Source organism: Dermacentor silvarum, chromosome 8 (assembly GCF_013339745.2).
Source record: "Dermacentor silvarum isolate Dsil-2018 chromosome 8, BIME_Dsil_1.4, whole genome shotgun sequence".
Taxonomy (NCBI): Eukaryota; Metazoa; Arthropoda; class Arachnida; order Ixodida; family Ixodidae; genus Dermacentor; species Dermacentor silvarum.
The window spans coordinates 54,036,087-54,049,970 of NC_051161.1; the positions used below are offsets into that span (position 1 = coordinate 54,036,087).

A 13,884-nucleotide genomic window follows, 5' to 3' on the forward strand; every position below is an offset into this window, starting at 1 on the left:
CTTCGTTACAAGTGGATCCATCGCCTTGCGAACCCCACGGCTACAATTTGTAAATTGCAATATAGGCCATAATATAATTAGTTAAACTTAATTAATGAATTTTTGTTAATCAGTCGATTATGCATGTCAGTTTTTTGTGCAAGTATAACGTCCGCCTCTTCGAGTAGACCAGCTCATGAACTCGAATAGTGCTATATACGTACCTGCCACAGGCAACCTTTATAAAAGTGTTTGAAAGCGTTCGCCGAAACACCCGGTATATTACAGCTACGGCGGCCGCCACAGAGTTCGCATAGCGAGGCCATCCCTTGCTGCACGCTGTCAGATTCTGACGCAGGAGTTCCAGCTGTACAGCATGCAAGACCGGCGCGGGCGGCACGGCAAAAAGAGGCCTCGCTTCTCACACGTTGGATAAATTAGGAAATCCCTCAAAAAGCGACGTGCCTACGCGCAAGCAGCGCACGGCGAGTTTCTCTTGCCAGAGCTTCTCGTGATGAAGCGAGCTCCTTTCCAGGAGGTATACGAAGAACCATCGGGTCCGTATGACTTGTGTGTGTATATATATACTACATAATCTACACACACAGCTGGATGGATGCATAGCCGCGGCAGTGCTCAACAGGATGCAAGTTTGCCGCGGCGGCTTCTTTCGCTAGCTCGGTGTGTATATGCTCTGTATATTATACACGGGCACAACCGCGATGGGAGGACGGCGCGCAAGCGCCAAGATCGATAACCGAGGGCTCGGTCAAACGGACCGGCGCTGCCGCTGCTGCCGGAGAAGCGAGCGATGGGCCTTGGGGCACGCCCACCTCTTTTTTTGCTCTTTCCGCGCGTGCGCGCACACCCGTACACACTTGCGTTACGTGACACGCCGCGCAGCGACCACGGGGCGAGCGCCGCACCGCAGGTCAAAGCGTATAGTGCACGCACACGCGTATAACAGCGCTATACGGCGCTGCGGTCTGCGAGTCGCTAGTGAAGCTCCTGAATCTCCAGTCGCAATGAGCTCCTTCACTATATACCAACCTTTGCTATATGTAGGGTGAGGTGGTGCTTAGATGCCGAAAAATACGGACACACACAAAAAAGAAAAAGAAACAGGAACAAAATCACGGAACACGCAGGTGCGTGTATGTGTGTGTTCTCAAGCCGGCTCGGCCATGTTCGGTTGTGCTTTCGCAACCCTTTCAAGCCGAAACGCGCCCGCGTCTATATAGAGATGGCCGGAAAAAACCATGGGCGCCTTGCACAAACATTTAATAACGAGAATAATAACGAATTTAAGAACGCGTTCTTCGTTATTATTTTATTAATGTTCGTGCAAGCCGCCCAAGAGCTCCGTGGTGGCGATCGCCAGACGCACGAGCAGCTGTACACGTGCGCGCGTACTGTCCAGCACGTTGGCAAGGAGTACCAGGGAAGTACATATGCCGCCGTGGAATTACGATATATTCGCTTATCGAGTAATGCACAACACAGTGTCCCCCCCCCTCCTATCCCCCCCTCCCCTCCCCAGAAAAATTTAAAAACACTATGTGCGAAACCCGCAAGCATGCTTCTCGACCACGGAGGAAGGTTTCTTGCTTCTTGTTCTCGACAACACCTTATTTGGCCTCACCAAGATGGCGGATCTCGAATTGCTAGGTGTAAACATGTGGGCCAGAGGCGTGTGTGTGTGTTCTCAAGATGGCTGTACCGTGGAATCATTGCACGAATAACGGGGTTCCTCAAACAGTCATCGCCGATAGGATGCGTTCTAGGAACACTGAAGGGAACACTGAGGGATAAATAATTAGGTTAAGCTGTGTTAATTACAATTGTGCATATTACTGTCTCTTAAAATTTCAACTTCGTTCAAGGACCGTTTTAATTATTTCTTAAATGTGACCGTTCGAGAGGGAAACAGCGCAAAAAAAAAAAAAAAAAAAAAACACGACAAGAAGACAAGAAGGGAGACACACCAGCGCTGATGTAAACATGTGGGCCAGAGGCTGACCGTTCTTCAATGGTCAAGCAAGAATCCCCTCGAAATCGTGCGCGCCTGTGTTAGCGCACTCTCGTCCTGCTGGCCTCGCGCGAAATAAGAGGGGAAAAAAAGAAGAAAAGAAACACTCGGCACAACAAAACAATATATGCGCAACGAAGGCTCCGAGGGTCAGTCTCTTCATCATCACCAGATACTTTAATTATACAGTACGGTACATTACGCGTAATGTGCGCCATCGCGCGCGCTCCGAGACGTTTAATCTCAAACGCACATGATTGTTCTTTTTCTCACAACGGCGTTATCGCTTGTATATTACCTGAACCTTTTACCGACCCGCGTTTGACCCTGAACGCGCGACTCCATTTATTGTTCCTGGAGTCACGAAGGCGAGAGAGAGAGAGACAGCCTGGCCGGTGAAACCTTGAGTCAAGACTTGTTAGCACCTCTAAGGTGGCAAAGACAAGCTCAGGTCATGCACCGGAGCGATGTGCGGAGCTGAAGAGCAAGATTCTTCTTTCCTTTTTTTTTTTTGACCGCCAGCCTTCTGCTGGCCTCGAGCGTTGCTCTTGAAACACCATTAATTACCCCAGGGGCGCTGCCGGGTGAAGGCGTTGCCAAACACGCACCGATTTTAAACTGGCTTCCCCTTCTCGTGTATAACCTTACGCCTGTCTCTAGCGTTCGTAGCTAGCTGTCCGGGGCGGCGCAGAAACGATATCTTGTTCTTATTTTTCAACGTTAAAAGTTATGTTCTCAGTTTATCAAGTTTTATGCTCTCCTATAGTTTCTTTTTCTTAACGTATTCCATGTAGCCCGCGACATATCGTCTCTTGGTTAAGTGTTGACATTGGGTGAAACGCTTTGGCGATGTGGTTATATTGTGTCGATTAGCTTACTTTAGTTATCTGGCAAAAAAAAATATGTCTGCCGGTACATTCAGCGTTTAACACCTGTATGGTTGATTAGGAAAAGCAAGACAAAAGGTTGCATGCATGGATTGGAACGACTGAGAAACGTTAGTTCTGTGAAATTCCTGAGAAACGCGAGGGTTTCCAAGCAACTCATATATAGAGCAATGAATAGCATAGACTTAGGGTATCCCACAATTACCGTTGTAGACAAATCTGTTCTGAATCACTGATTGGTTTTCACGTTTTCGTTATTTCGTCTAAATTACCGCTCTCGGCTTCAAACTTGCAACTTCATATATTGGCCCATCTGCAAGAGTGACCACGATATTCCACAGGTGTAGCGAAATATCGCATCTATGCGCATCGTCAACGTGCAAGCACACAAATGGCGCCCACACTGGTCCGTGACACGACAAGACCAATTGCGAACACAATATTACAATCGTTCCTCATCCATTGTGCTACAACACGAAGCTTCTCGGGCCATAGCGCACCTCTAACGGCAACGTTATCTAAGCAAGATCTTTCGTGTAAGATACGAGAAGACCCCGTACGCAGTCAAAACGCCGTTCTTCGGTGCAGTCACACAGCGCCATCTCGCGAGAGGCGTTACACCACGTCTGGACGACGTCGACACGTGAGGAAGCCGACACAGAGAAGTCAGCAGGGGGGAGGGAGTGGGCCACGGGGTTGTAAAAAAACCCTCTTCGAACGGGACGAACGGTCAGAGAGGTATACAAACGCGCGCGCGCTCGCATTATGCAGATGAGTCCGCTGACATGCACACCGCCGAGAAAGCCGAGGCGAGAGAAGAGAGCGCGGCGGCCTCCGCGTCTCTCACGGCCTCTCGCTTGCGTCGCCCCGGCCAACCCGGCCAACCCGGCCGCCCCAACACCTCCGGGGCGCCGTCGCAGACACCGCGTATTATTCATGTATGTACATACACGACGAGGGAGCATACGACGACGACGACGATCGAGGCGTACACACACACACACGCACCACGCCATAGGCGATAGACCCCGGCGCGAGATCCCCGTTCAACAACGACGCAGCAACGTTACGCTCACGTGTGTTTGTGCGTGTGCGCGCGCTGAGCGCGCCGTCTGCCGCCTCCCGACGAACTCGCGAAGAGGGGGGCGTGTCTTTTGAAGGAAGAACTGGACGGCGAGGAAGGTGCTGTGCTGTTGTGCGCGCCTTCGGTATTAGAGAAAAAGAAAGAGAACAGAATGAAGGAAGGCTGCTGCGCCATGACAGCCGTGGGACTGGGCGTGCGTGCGTGCGTGCGTGCGTGGTGTGTGTGTGCGTGTGTGTGTGTGTGTGTGTGTGTGTGTGTGTGTGTGTGTGTGTGTGTGTGTGTGTGTGTGTGTGTGTGTGTGTGTGTGTGTGTGTGTGTGTGTGTGTGTGTGTGTGTGTGTGTGTGTGTGTGTGTGTGTGTGTGTGAGCGCGTTAGCGGGTGCGTCTCCTCTGCGTTGTTCCGTCCGCTCAGCGCCGAGGCGCTGCACCGGGAGAGGGTGCCAATTGTCGGCTCGGCCGGGTAATTAATCGGCGCACCTGACACCGGGGTCAGCTGGTGCCATCGTTTAACTCCGGGAGCAGCCCCTCTCGGCCTTCTCGGCAGGGGTGGAATAGCTGGCCGCCGCCGCTGCTCCTCTCCCCCCTACGCGCTATATACTACATACTATACACGGGCACTGCTCGTTTCTTTATATGCGAGCCGCGATGTATATATAACACGATGTGGCAAATGAGCCACCGGTAGCTTCTCGCGAAACTCACGAACGCGAGCGTGTATTCGCAAACGAAAGTGTACATACGCAAACGCAAATACGCATGCGCAAACGCAAAGTAATATATGCAAATACAAAAAAAAAAAAACGACAAGTGTATTGCGCAGGCTTTGTGCTGGCGGAGTACCGCCGGTGGTTTTCATGACGTCTCCATACAAACAGGCGCGGTTCTCGGCACTTCGTATACAAATTAATGCGACCTCTCACCGCGTTTACTGCTCATACCGTCTTTAAAAGCGTTGCATGCGGCGAGCATTGAGAGAGGAGTCTCGCGGGTTCATTGACATCGCGCTAATAATTAATCCTCTTTCTTTCTTGCTCGTTATATGCAACGCCGATAAATTCAAATTTTATGCCGTCAGGCGGCGTGCTCTCTGTGGAGAAGGCCAGCGTGAACGGTGGGCGGCGATTGAAGCAAAGCTTTGTAATAAAGCTTTAAACTATGCGCCAGAAGTTTGGTCACGGCGCGGCGAGCGCGTCCGGTGCGCGCATATTGGTTTCGATGCTTCTCTGCTCATGATCGCGACGTAGCCTATAACGGCGTGCAAATAATCGGGTGTAGCGTAGCTACGGTAGCTTTCAGAGCGCGCGTAAACGCACAGCGCGACCACACGCTGCTCTAGTCCTCGTTTCTTTTCTATTCTTCTGTACATTTTTTTTTTCGCTTCATTTTGTTTCATCTATGAGTCGGTAGAGCGCGAGAGACTTAATCTGAAAGTCGTGGGTTTGGGCCCCCGTGGTGGCCGCAGTCTAGCGGGTATGCCTTACTGTCAGGCCAGAGAAACATCAGCGCTCCCCGTCAAGAATGCGCTTTAAAGTCGTCTTGACCATCATCGAGAGCTCGGTCGTCACCTGCCGAAAAAAATACGCCCCGCCCACTTGCTCAGGCGCGGCGCGCAGGCCGCTTTTGATATATTTATCAGCTAATCGCATATACGAATATCGCGCAATTATGAGCCTATAGACGCGTCTGATTACAATGTGTGTGTTTTATTATACGCGCGGGTGCATCTATAGAACGGGCACGCTACGAACTCCTTTCACAGTTTAAACCGATTTCATTGTTTTGTTCTTTAGTGTCTATTGAGCGTCACGTTCAACTTTGTTGGGCGCTTTTGGCGTAGCTTGCTGCTGACACCAGACTTTGTCGTTCGCACTTTTTTTTTTTTTCCCCGTATAGTCTGCGGCGAGACGGGCCGGAACAAGCTGTGCCAACTGCAAGACGACCACGACGACCCTCTGGAGGCGCAATCAGAATGGCGAACCCGTCTGCAATGCCTGCGGTCTCTACTTCAAGCTGCACAATGTGAGTCACGTATACAGTCACGTATATACCACCTTGCTTTATAGTTCGCAGCGTGGCTTCCGTAGAAGCACTCGCCGTGACAAACTGCCGAGCTTTCTCGCGACCGGCCACTCGGGACTATGTTTCGCCAATGCAACAGCCTTGTTGTATACTGCGTAGTTGCCGACGCATTGCGGTTTCCGAGACAACAGCCTCGGTTCTCTTCCCCCGTGCGGAACCATATATACTGCGCTGGTTTACGAATTTGCACACAATGGTCGTATGCGGATCAGCTGCTGCCGGATTCTTTTCAGACCCGGCCGCGCACCTTCGCGTTATTTTTATACTAATTTCTTTTTTCTGCAACTGCGTACAGTATGAAACAAGTAAAGGAATGCAACCGCCTTGACGTCATGGACGTTCCCTTCCAGTTTTCTTAATTTGTTTAACATCAACAATTGTCCTTTTTGGAGAACGTATGAGGAAAAAAGAACGCACGTGAAGGTGAGATTAGGTTTGAATATATTCGCGCTTGAAATATGCTTCTGCTGTTTCTTCATGGCCATAACTGATTACCGCACAGGGCGCGGTGCAACGCCAGGTCTCACACGGGTGACTCGTTGATGTAATGTGGAAGTTGGCTGGAACGCTTCGAAACGTCCAACAATGTAGAATTCTGAGAATTTAGCAATGTCTAATGTAACCGTTGTGCCTGGCTTGATCCAAAGTATATGTGTACGAGATTACATATTACGTTGAGGAGAAACGCTGCGCGAGCCTGTAATTAAGCGTATTTTGTTGATACTTAGGAGAATTACTGAAGTCGCCATGCACATTCGTCTGGGCATGATTATTCTGTGCAATTAATGTTGGCTTATTGCATTGGTCAAAAAAAGCAGTGTGGACATTTCCCCGTTGGGAAATGATTGCTTAATATTGGGGAAAATAAAAAGTTACAGTTTAATTTCCTTCTGCCTATTGCGCGCGTATACCGCCGTACCGATGACGTCATTGACGTCATAGATTTGTATCTGGTCTACGCGTATCTGGTCCCTTTTCGTACACGGAGAAAAAAAAATTGGTTCAAGGAAGGTGCTTGGTTGAGTTTCTGGTTTCCTTGCGAAACTTTTGTAGCTCCCTTTCCTGCATTCTTTTTCTTTTTTTTTTTAATGAGCGATAAATGCCAGAACCCGTGACGTCAGGGGGCGCTGGTGCGTGGATTCGAAAAGTACCGTTGCCACCTGTCCCTCGGCATTTCGTGCTTTCGTCATTTCGTCCCGAGCAGAGGCTTGGTGTGCGAAAAAGAACAACGCCTATAAATTTCCAGTCATCATCATCATCCTAGTTATGTCCACTGCAGAACGAAGGCCTAGCTATCGCCAGTCCCCGATTATCTCTGTCTTGTGTCAGCCGACTTCATCTTATGCCTTCAAATTTCCTAATTTCGTCACACCATCTATAGTGTCCGCCGTCGTCGACTCTATATGTATATGCTTCCCCTTTTTTGGCCACCCATTCTGTAACTTTGACCGTCGATTGCCTACCCTACACATCACCGTGACCTGCCCAACTCTATAGATTTCTTCCTCTTAAAAAGTATCGTATACCTCCGCTTGCTCTCTAATGCACAGCTTTGCCTTCCTGTCCCTTAACGTTACGCCTACCAAATTTCGTCCCATCGCTCGTTGCACGGCCCTTAGATCCTCCTCAATGAAGCCAAGGACCACGCTTGAATAGGATGCCAGTATACCGAACTCGGAACGTCCTGCGGTGGGCATAATTAGGCTGAGAATTAGGCGAAGCGCCCGAGTGATCCGGCGCGATCAAGTGCCTTCTCGATCAATATTACCAAAATTGCCCCTCACGAGGCGGTATAGTGGCTAAGCACCCGCGCCACGCAGGAAAGTACTCAGCGACGCTGAAGCTTCGACGAAACAGCTACCTGTTGCATATTTTCGGGTCTGGCGTGTCCCCTCTCGTACTGCTAACGACTGCACCTGCTCTTGTCAACGACAAGTCAAGCTGTGTGTCGTCGAGTGTTCTAACTAACCTCTCCGCGCTGTCCTGACATGTGTGGAAGTAAACAAAAAATAATAAAGAGAACCAAGGCACACACACGGCTGTGGGAATACGCCGGAAAGAGCGGCGATGAGTGGGAAGGAAGCTGCCGCGTGTACGCACACACTGCATTTGCTCCCGCGAACGGCAGGGCGTGCGTTCGCGCGCGAAAAACACGCGGAGTACGGGTGCGCGCTGAACTACATGGTCCATTAGACACAGCGGCCGACCGTTAAGCGACGCTTTAAGCGTCATCCATCAGGGGCCTCGGGGGTAAGCCACCGGGATGGAGGGGAAAAAACGAATCTCCGGTATATACGACGAGTCTAGGAGGCGGAAGAAGGTTGGGAGGGATGGGGGAGGGGGGGTGTCGTCGTCTCTGGAGCACATACGCAGGCCTCGACGGCGCCCCCTGTTGCCACTTTGGCGCGACGAGAGTCCCACTGCATTGCCTGTTCGCGACCAGTCAGCGACATGACAGCCGTCTGTCAGGCTGCTAACCCGGGCGAAACAAAGCCGGAGTGCAGCGAAAACATGAAAGCGAACGGTGTTCAACCTGCTGCACTCTATACAAAAGTTAGAATATAGCTGTGGAGCTTCGTTTCCTGTTCAAAAATCTCAAGTCTGCATGGCGTAGAGAGAGACGCTGGAAGCTAGAGACGTCTGCCGATGGGTGATGGGCCTGGCAAGCTACTCCGGGTGTTGGGTGTAAGCTACGACGTGCACGGTGATCAGACAAACAGACAAATGGTATATACAACTGTAGACACCGCAGAGACTAAATATGCTGATAAATTTTCGTTGAGGTCGCCGGTAGTTCTCGAAAAATGTTAGAAGCGCTTTTGTAGCGCGCAGTGCACGAGTAGTGTGATAGGAGTGTGAAGTAGTGCGCAAGCAAGAATAACGATAGCCACTGATGTCATTAAAACAGTATAATACGTGAAAGGGATACGTTAGGATGAGAATGCCGCTTCGTATATTCATGCCAAGCACAATATGGGTCAGTGTCGGCACCGACCGCAGGAACGTTAGAAGCTCACCTAGGGCATTGCAAAACGCAAGAGTCTACAAAACAAGAACACTTATAGTAATAAACAAAAGTCGTCAATGGTAAAACAGCGCAATACAACAGGACAGGGAGCAAAGTAAAACACTGTCTCAGTCATACACCAACCAGCCTGCACTTCTGCACTTTTGAGGCAATTAGTTTCTCTGCGAGGAGCACTCATTCAGTCGAAGATTGAGGTCAGTGAAGGAGAAGCCGTAACAAAAGACAGGCCAATAGACGGCGTCACGATCGCGCGAGCCTGCGTACTGTTTCTTCGCTGCAAGTCGCTTCGTTATAGGCTCCATTCGCAACGGGGTTCGAAAGCCGGGTGGGGGCCCGTAGAATGCCGAGACAGCGGGCCGGATGAAACTGGGCACGGCCGGTCGATAAGCTCGCGCGGCGAGTTCCGGCGGCAGCGAAGAGATAAGGCGGATCGAAGCACAGCTCGGGGAAGGGAGAGGGGGCAGTCGATCTGGTGGCAACCGCACGCGTAGCTCCGCGCGCCCGCTCGTCCGCAGTGCTCGCGTGTACGGCCGGAAAGCACGTCGTCGCTATTGCCTCGCTTGACTGTTACCCGGAGCGGGCGGGTGTGGGCGATTTTGATGGAGGCGAAAGGAGACACCGCCGTTCGTATTGGTTCACCATTGAAGAGTTCGCGACTCATACTGCGAAGGATACCTAGAGCGTCTGACCAGTTTGCGAGCTGCAGTTTCACCCACTGACGCCTGCTTAATTATAGACAGAAAAGCGTTGTTGGTCCCTCAAACACATTTGGGCGTCGCTCTAGTGCATGAGAGTAACGACGCACGCGGAATTCGAGAAATTAATCACTCTAGCAGAAGGCAACAGCGACCCACGAAAAAAAAAAGGAAGAAGTAATGTGTTTTGCACATTTTCGCTGCAAACATAACCGAAAATCATACAGCTACACGCCGGCATAAAAACTTTAGATATTCTCACATTGTAAGAGAATACACATGCTCACACCTCGTTGCGTTCAAGCGCTAACATACGCTTTCTGTAGTCCGCCTTCTACAAGTGCCGCCGTCTAATTCTCTTGAGAATTAATAATATGAGAGACATATAACAAAGTAAGACAGCATGTTTTTACTTTGACGCAATAAAAGAACGAATACTTCGACTTCGTCTTTCTCTTCGTAATCCTCTTTCTTGCGCCTATGAAAAAAAGAAAGAAGCCCACTACTGTGTAAAGCAGCCAACTTTGTAAGACGAATTAACAAAGCCGAAGAGAGCACGTTGAAAACCGGTGCACAGCACGTGTATGCCCCAGAATTCGCATTTCGATCCAACTTAGAGCGTCAGAGCCATGGCATTGGCCTTAGCTGCTGCTCTACCTTCTAACGGATACTTGACCCTTTTCCTTGGCGAGTCTACAAGCTTACGCAGACAAACACAAACACGCACACAACGACAGAGCCTCTCTCCGCTGTCGTCTAAAACTCATTAGCTCACCCTTTATTCTCTCGCATCTGCAGCAGCATAAAGATGAACCTTTTTTAATCGCCTCCCCTTCTCGACTATCGCTATATCTCCCCTCACTCCGCGTAATGACTTTATTTTTACGCGGTATCTGCGTCGGATGCCGTGTAAACTTCAAGTACGAAGATTCACGACAGGCATTAAACCCCCCAAAAGAGCAGTCAAACACGAGCAAGAAACTCCCGCCAGATTCGGCGGCCTGGTCATCGCCCCGCCTCCGCCACGGGCGCCGCTCGTTTGTGAACGAGACGCGTTTCATGTAGAGAGAAGGGGGGAGGTCTCGGCGTCGGGCGCGACTGCGACAAACTGCAGCATGCAGCAGCAGCGGCGGCGGCGACGGGGTCGTGTCAGACCCGCGGGCGCCGCGTTGAGCGGATGTGCGCTTCGAAATGCGCGCGCGCGCGCGCGCACAGCTTCAAGCACCACCGCCAAGGCGCCCAGCAGCGGCGGCGGCGGCAGGGGTTCATTGGATGTCGCCGGCTGGTGTGGGCTGCTGGCCGGGAGAGGAAGGAAAGAAGGAGCAAAACAAGACGAGCGCGCGTGCGTGCTCGCGCCGGCGTCGCGACGTCGCCGCCGCCGCGGGCACGGCGCGACCTGGCGCCGGCCGTAACCCAAGCCCCAGGACGGGCCGCACAGCTCAGAGTGAGCGGCGCGGCGGTGCAGCCAGAACCGCGCGTTCCGCACGGGACGGCGCGGCCTCCTTCTACTGCTCGCTACTCTGCACTGCGAGGCCTGAAACCCGACCGCACTCCTCCGCCACCCTCCGGGGGCCTCCCCGAAGGACGTTCTTTCGCTGTACGGGACAAGACGCCGCCGCCGCTGCCAGACAGCTTGGGGTCCTTCTGTCCACCGTAGCCTTGTCTCCGTCACTGTTCCCTTCCCTCCACCTCATCATCCCCCTACTCCCCTCCTCGACCCAGCTAGCCTTGCACTCTTTTCGACGACAAGTCGCACGAGGCATCTACTGCGCGGCTCGAGGATAGGACCCGACTCCGCAGTGAGGAGCGAGTTCTAGTACTGCACGCGTACGCGGAATGGCGTACGGCGCCTGTTTCTCAGAACGATGCACTGTCGCTCTCACGAGGGCCGCAGGCGACCGACTCTGTGGCGCCGAAGGGACCGGGGAGGAGGGGGGAGCTGATGCTCTTTTGAGTGGTTTGGTGTGCGGTTGGTGAAGGTGGACACCGTTGCGATTGCCGTGCAAGCACTCGGCTGGGAAGCGCAGAAGGTGTTGCTGGAAAGGGGGAAGCAGCCCATAACTTTGAGTGACCCGAATTCTTCGATAGGAAGAACGGACACTCCTGACAAGGAGTGTTGATGATTCAAAGATGATTCAGAGATGGAGCAAGACCAACTAGCCCGGCTGTCAGTTCTGTTAAGTCCCGACAAGGACGTACTCTGAACAGGTGTATTTCCGTGTTCGAGGTTGCAGATGAAGGAAGGAATGCGACGGAAGTGTACCGTTGTGAATAAGGAGTAAATTTCTAGCAATCGAAAAAAAATGAAAAGACTATAACGCCTGCAAGGAGCATCGATCGGAATGCATCTATATTACAACGTGTGCAAATGTGTGTATAGTTATTGGCGACGTTCTCTCCTTCGCTTTTTCTTTTTATTCCCTTGCACTTAGGCTACTTCGTGAACGCCTCGAATGAACTCTGCAGTGATGCTATAGGTAAATTCCGTGCTGCGAGACAATAATAATAACAGTAATACCCTTGAAGACCTGCAAGGTGTACAGCAAGCATTACGAACTACTAGGCTGGGAGGGACGAAGGATGCACTGACACGAAAGCGCAGTTTTCTCTCTCTCTCTCTCTCTCTCTCTCTGTTTGCCATTTATATCTCCAGCTTTAGTCTACCTTAATTCGCGGTATGAGCGCGCAGCATCCACATCATGTCCAAGCGACTACACCCCGCCGTCTGGCCGTCGTGAAAAGAAGTGCCCGTGTCTGTCCCAGCGGTACACGTTGTACGAAAAACACGCGCAGCCACCGGCGACGCAATTCTCCTCGAACCGGACACAGCCGTAATCCAGAGAAGCGCCCCAGTACTTACCAACAAGGCCAGGCGGACGGGCATTACCGTCGTCATTCGGCCTTGCGGACACCAACATGAGCCGAGCACCGCTTTCTTTCCTCGGGAGTCCCGTAGCAAAAGAGAAAGGGGAGGGGGGGGGGGGAGGTGCAGCGGTCCGGCTCCGTCTTGAGCCTTCCAAATCCCCTGCGACGAAGGGCCAAAAACAGGAGGTCAGACGGCCGGACAGCAATCAAAGACGTCCCGACATGTGCCGGGGCAGCTTAACTGCGCAAGCCGGACACGCCAGGGCGACTGAACGCCAAACCCCGTCGTCCGAGCTCCGAGAGGGCACTATACGTCTCGGACCCTAATCCGAGCCTACGGCTTTTACGGCGGCCATAGAGCTCCCAGGCGAAACGACGACTACTATATGGTAGCGCATCAGCAGCAGCAGCAGTGAAGAATCGAAGACTAGCACACTGAGAAAGTGGGGTTGAGGAGGGGGGGGGGGGGGGCAGTCAACAAACGGCGATCTCTACTCCTCCGCGCGTTCTGTCTGGACCGAGGCGCCGAACTCGCAATTAGTTTTGGGGATGCAAGGCTCATTGCCCGCCAAGCTCTGCCGCCGGAGTGTGCACTCGCGCGCAGCGCGAGGATTTCGGGAGCTGGCTGATCGCTTGACCTCCACCCCTCATCCTCTTCCTCCCCCCTTTCCTCTCCCGATCCCCCCCTTCATTCTCACCGCTCCCCCACGAGAGACCTTCTTCGTGCGAAGGTGCTGCTTCGCTGAACTATATACGCTCGCTTCTGCGCACTGTTCTCGTTGGCGTCACACAGGCGCTGCAGGCCTGTTGTTCTCCTCGTAGCTTTATTTTTACGGCCGTCGATCGGCGATCGTGTTCGGTCGTCCGTGCGCATTCGTATAGACGCACGGTGAAGCTGCGACTTCGCTGAGACCGGCGCTGGCTCAAACGATCGACGACTCCATCGGCCTTGGGACTGCTGAGATCGCGGAAAGAAAGAACCTGCGTAGAAACACAGTGGACGGTGGTGCTTGCCGTTTCACGAATCGTATAAAGGCTTGTATACTATACACTTTGGGGACCACGTATTTCGTATAACGTCACGAAGCGGTCACGAAGGGTATACGCGCTAGAGCAAACTTGCACCCTGAGCTAGAGCAGCATTGACCGAGATGTACCACTCGCAGAGGGCAACCGTTTATTATTTACTTGATAAAAAACGAAGAAGAAGAAGGACAGACAGGCAACGGTGTCTTAGAA

At 52.1% G+C, this 13,884-nt stretch overlaps 1 protein-coding gene and 1 long non-coding RNA gene across 2 annotated transcripts in view; one reads left to right on the forward strand and one right to left on the reverse strand.

The window, feature by feature from the left end:
* Window positions 1-13,884, forward strand: part of LOC119461254 (transcription factor GATA-3-like) — a 283,079-nt gene that overhangs the window by 253,037 nt on the left and 16,158 nt on the right. The window contains 1 exon segment of the mRNA XM_049672150.1: window positions 5,872-5,997. Coding sequence (XP_049528107.1) covers window positions 5,872-5,997 — 126 coding nt within the window.
* LOC125947437 (uncharacterized) overlaps window positions 1-13,884 on the reverse strand; it is a 351,351-nt gene that overhangs the window by 189,438 nt on the left and 148,029 nt on the right. The window lies entirely within an intron of this gene.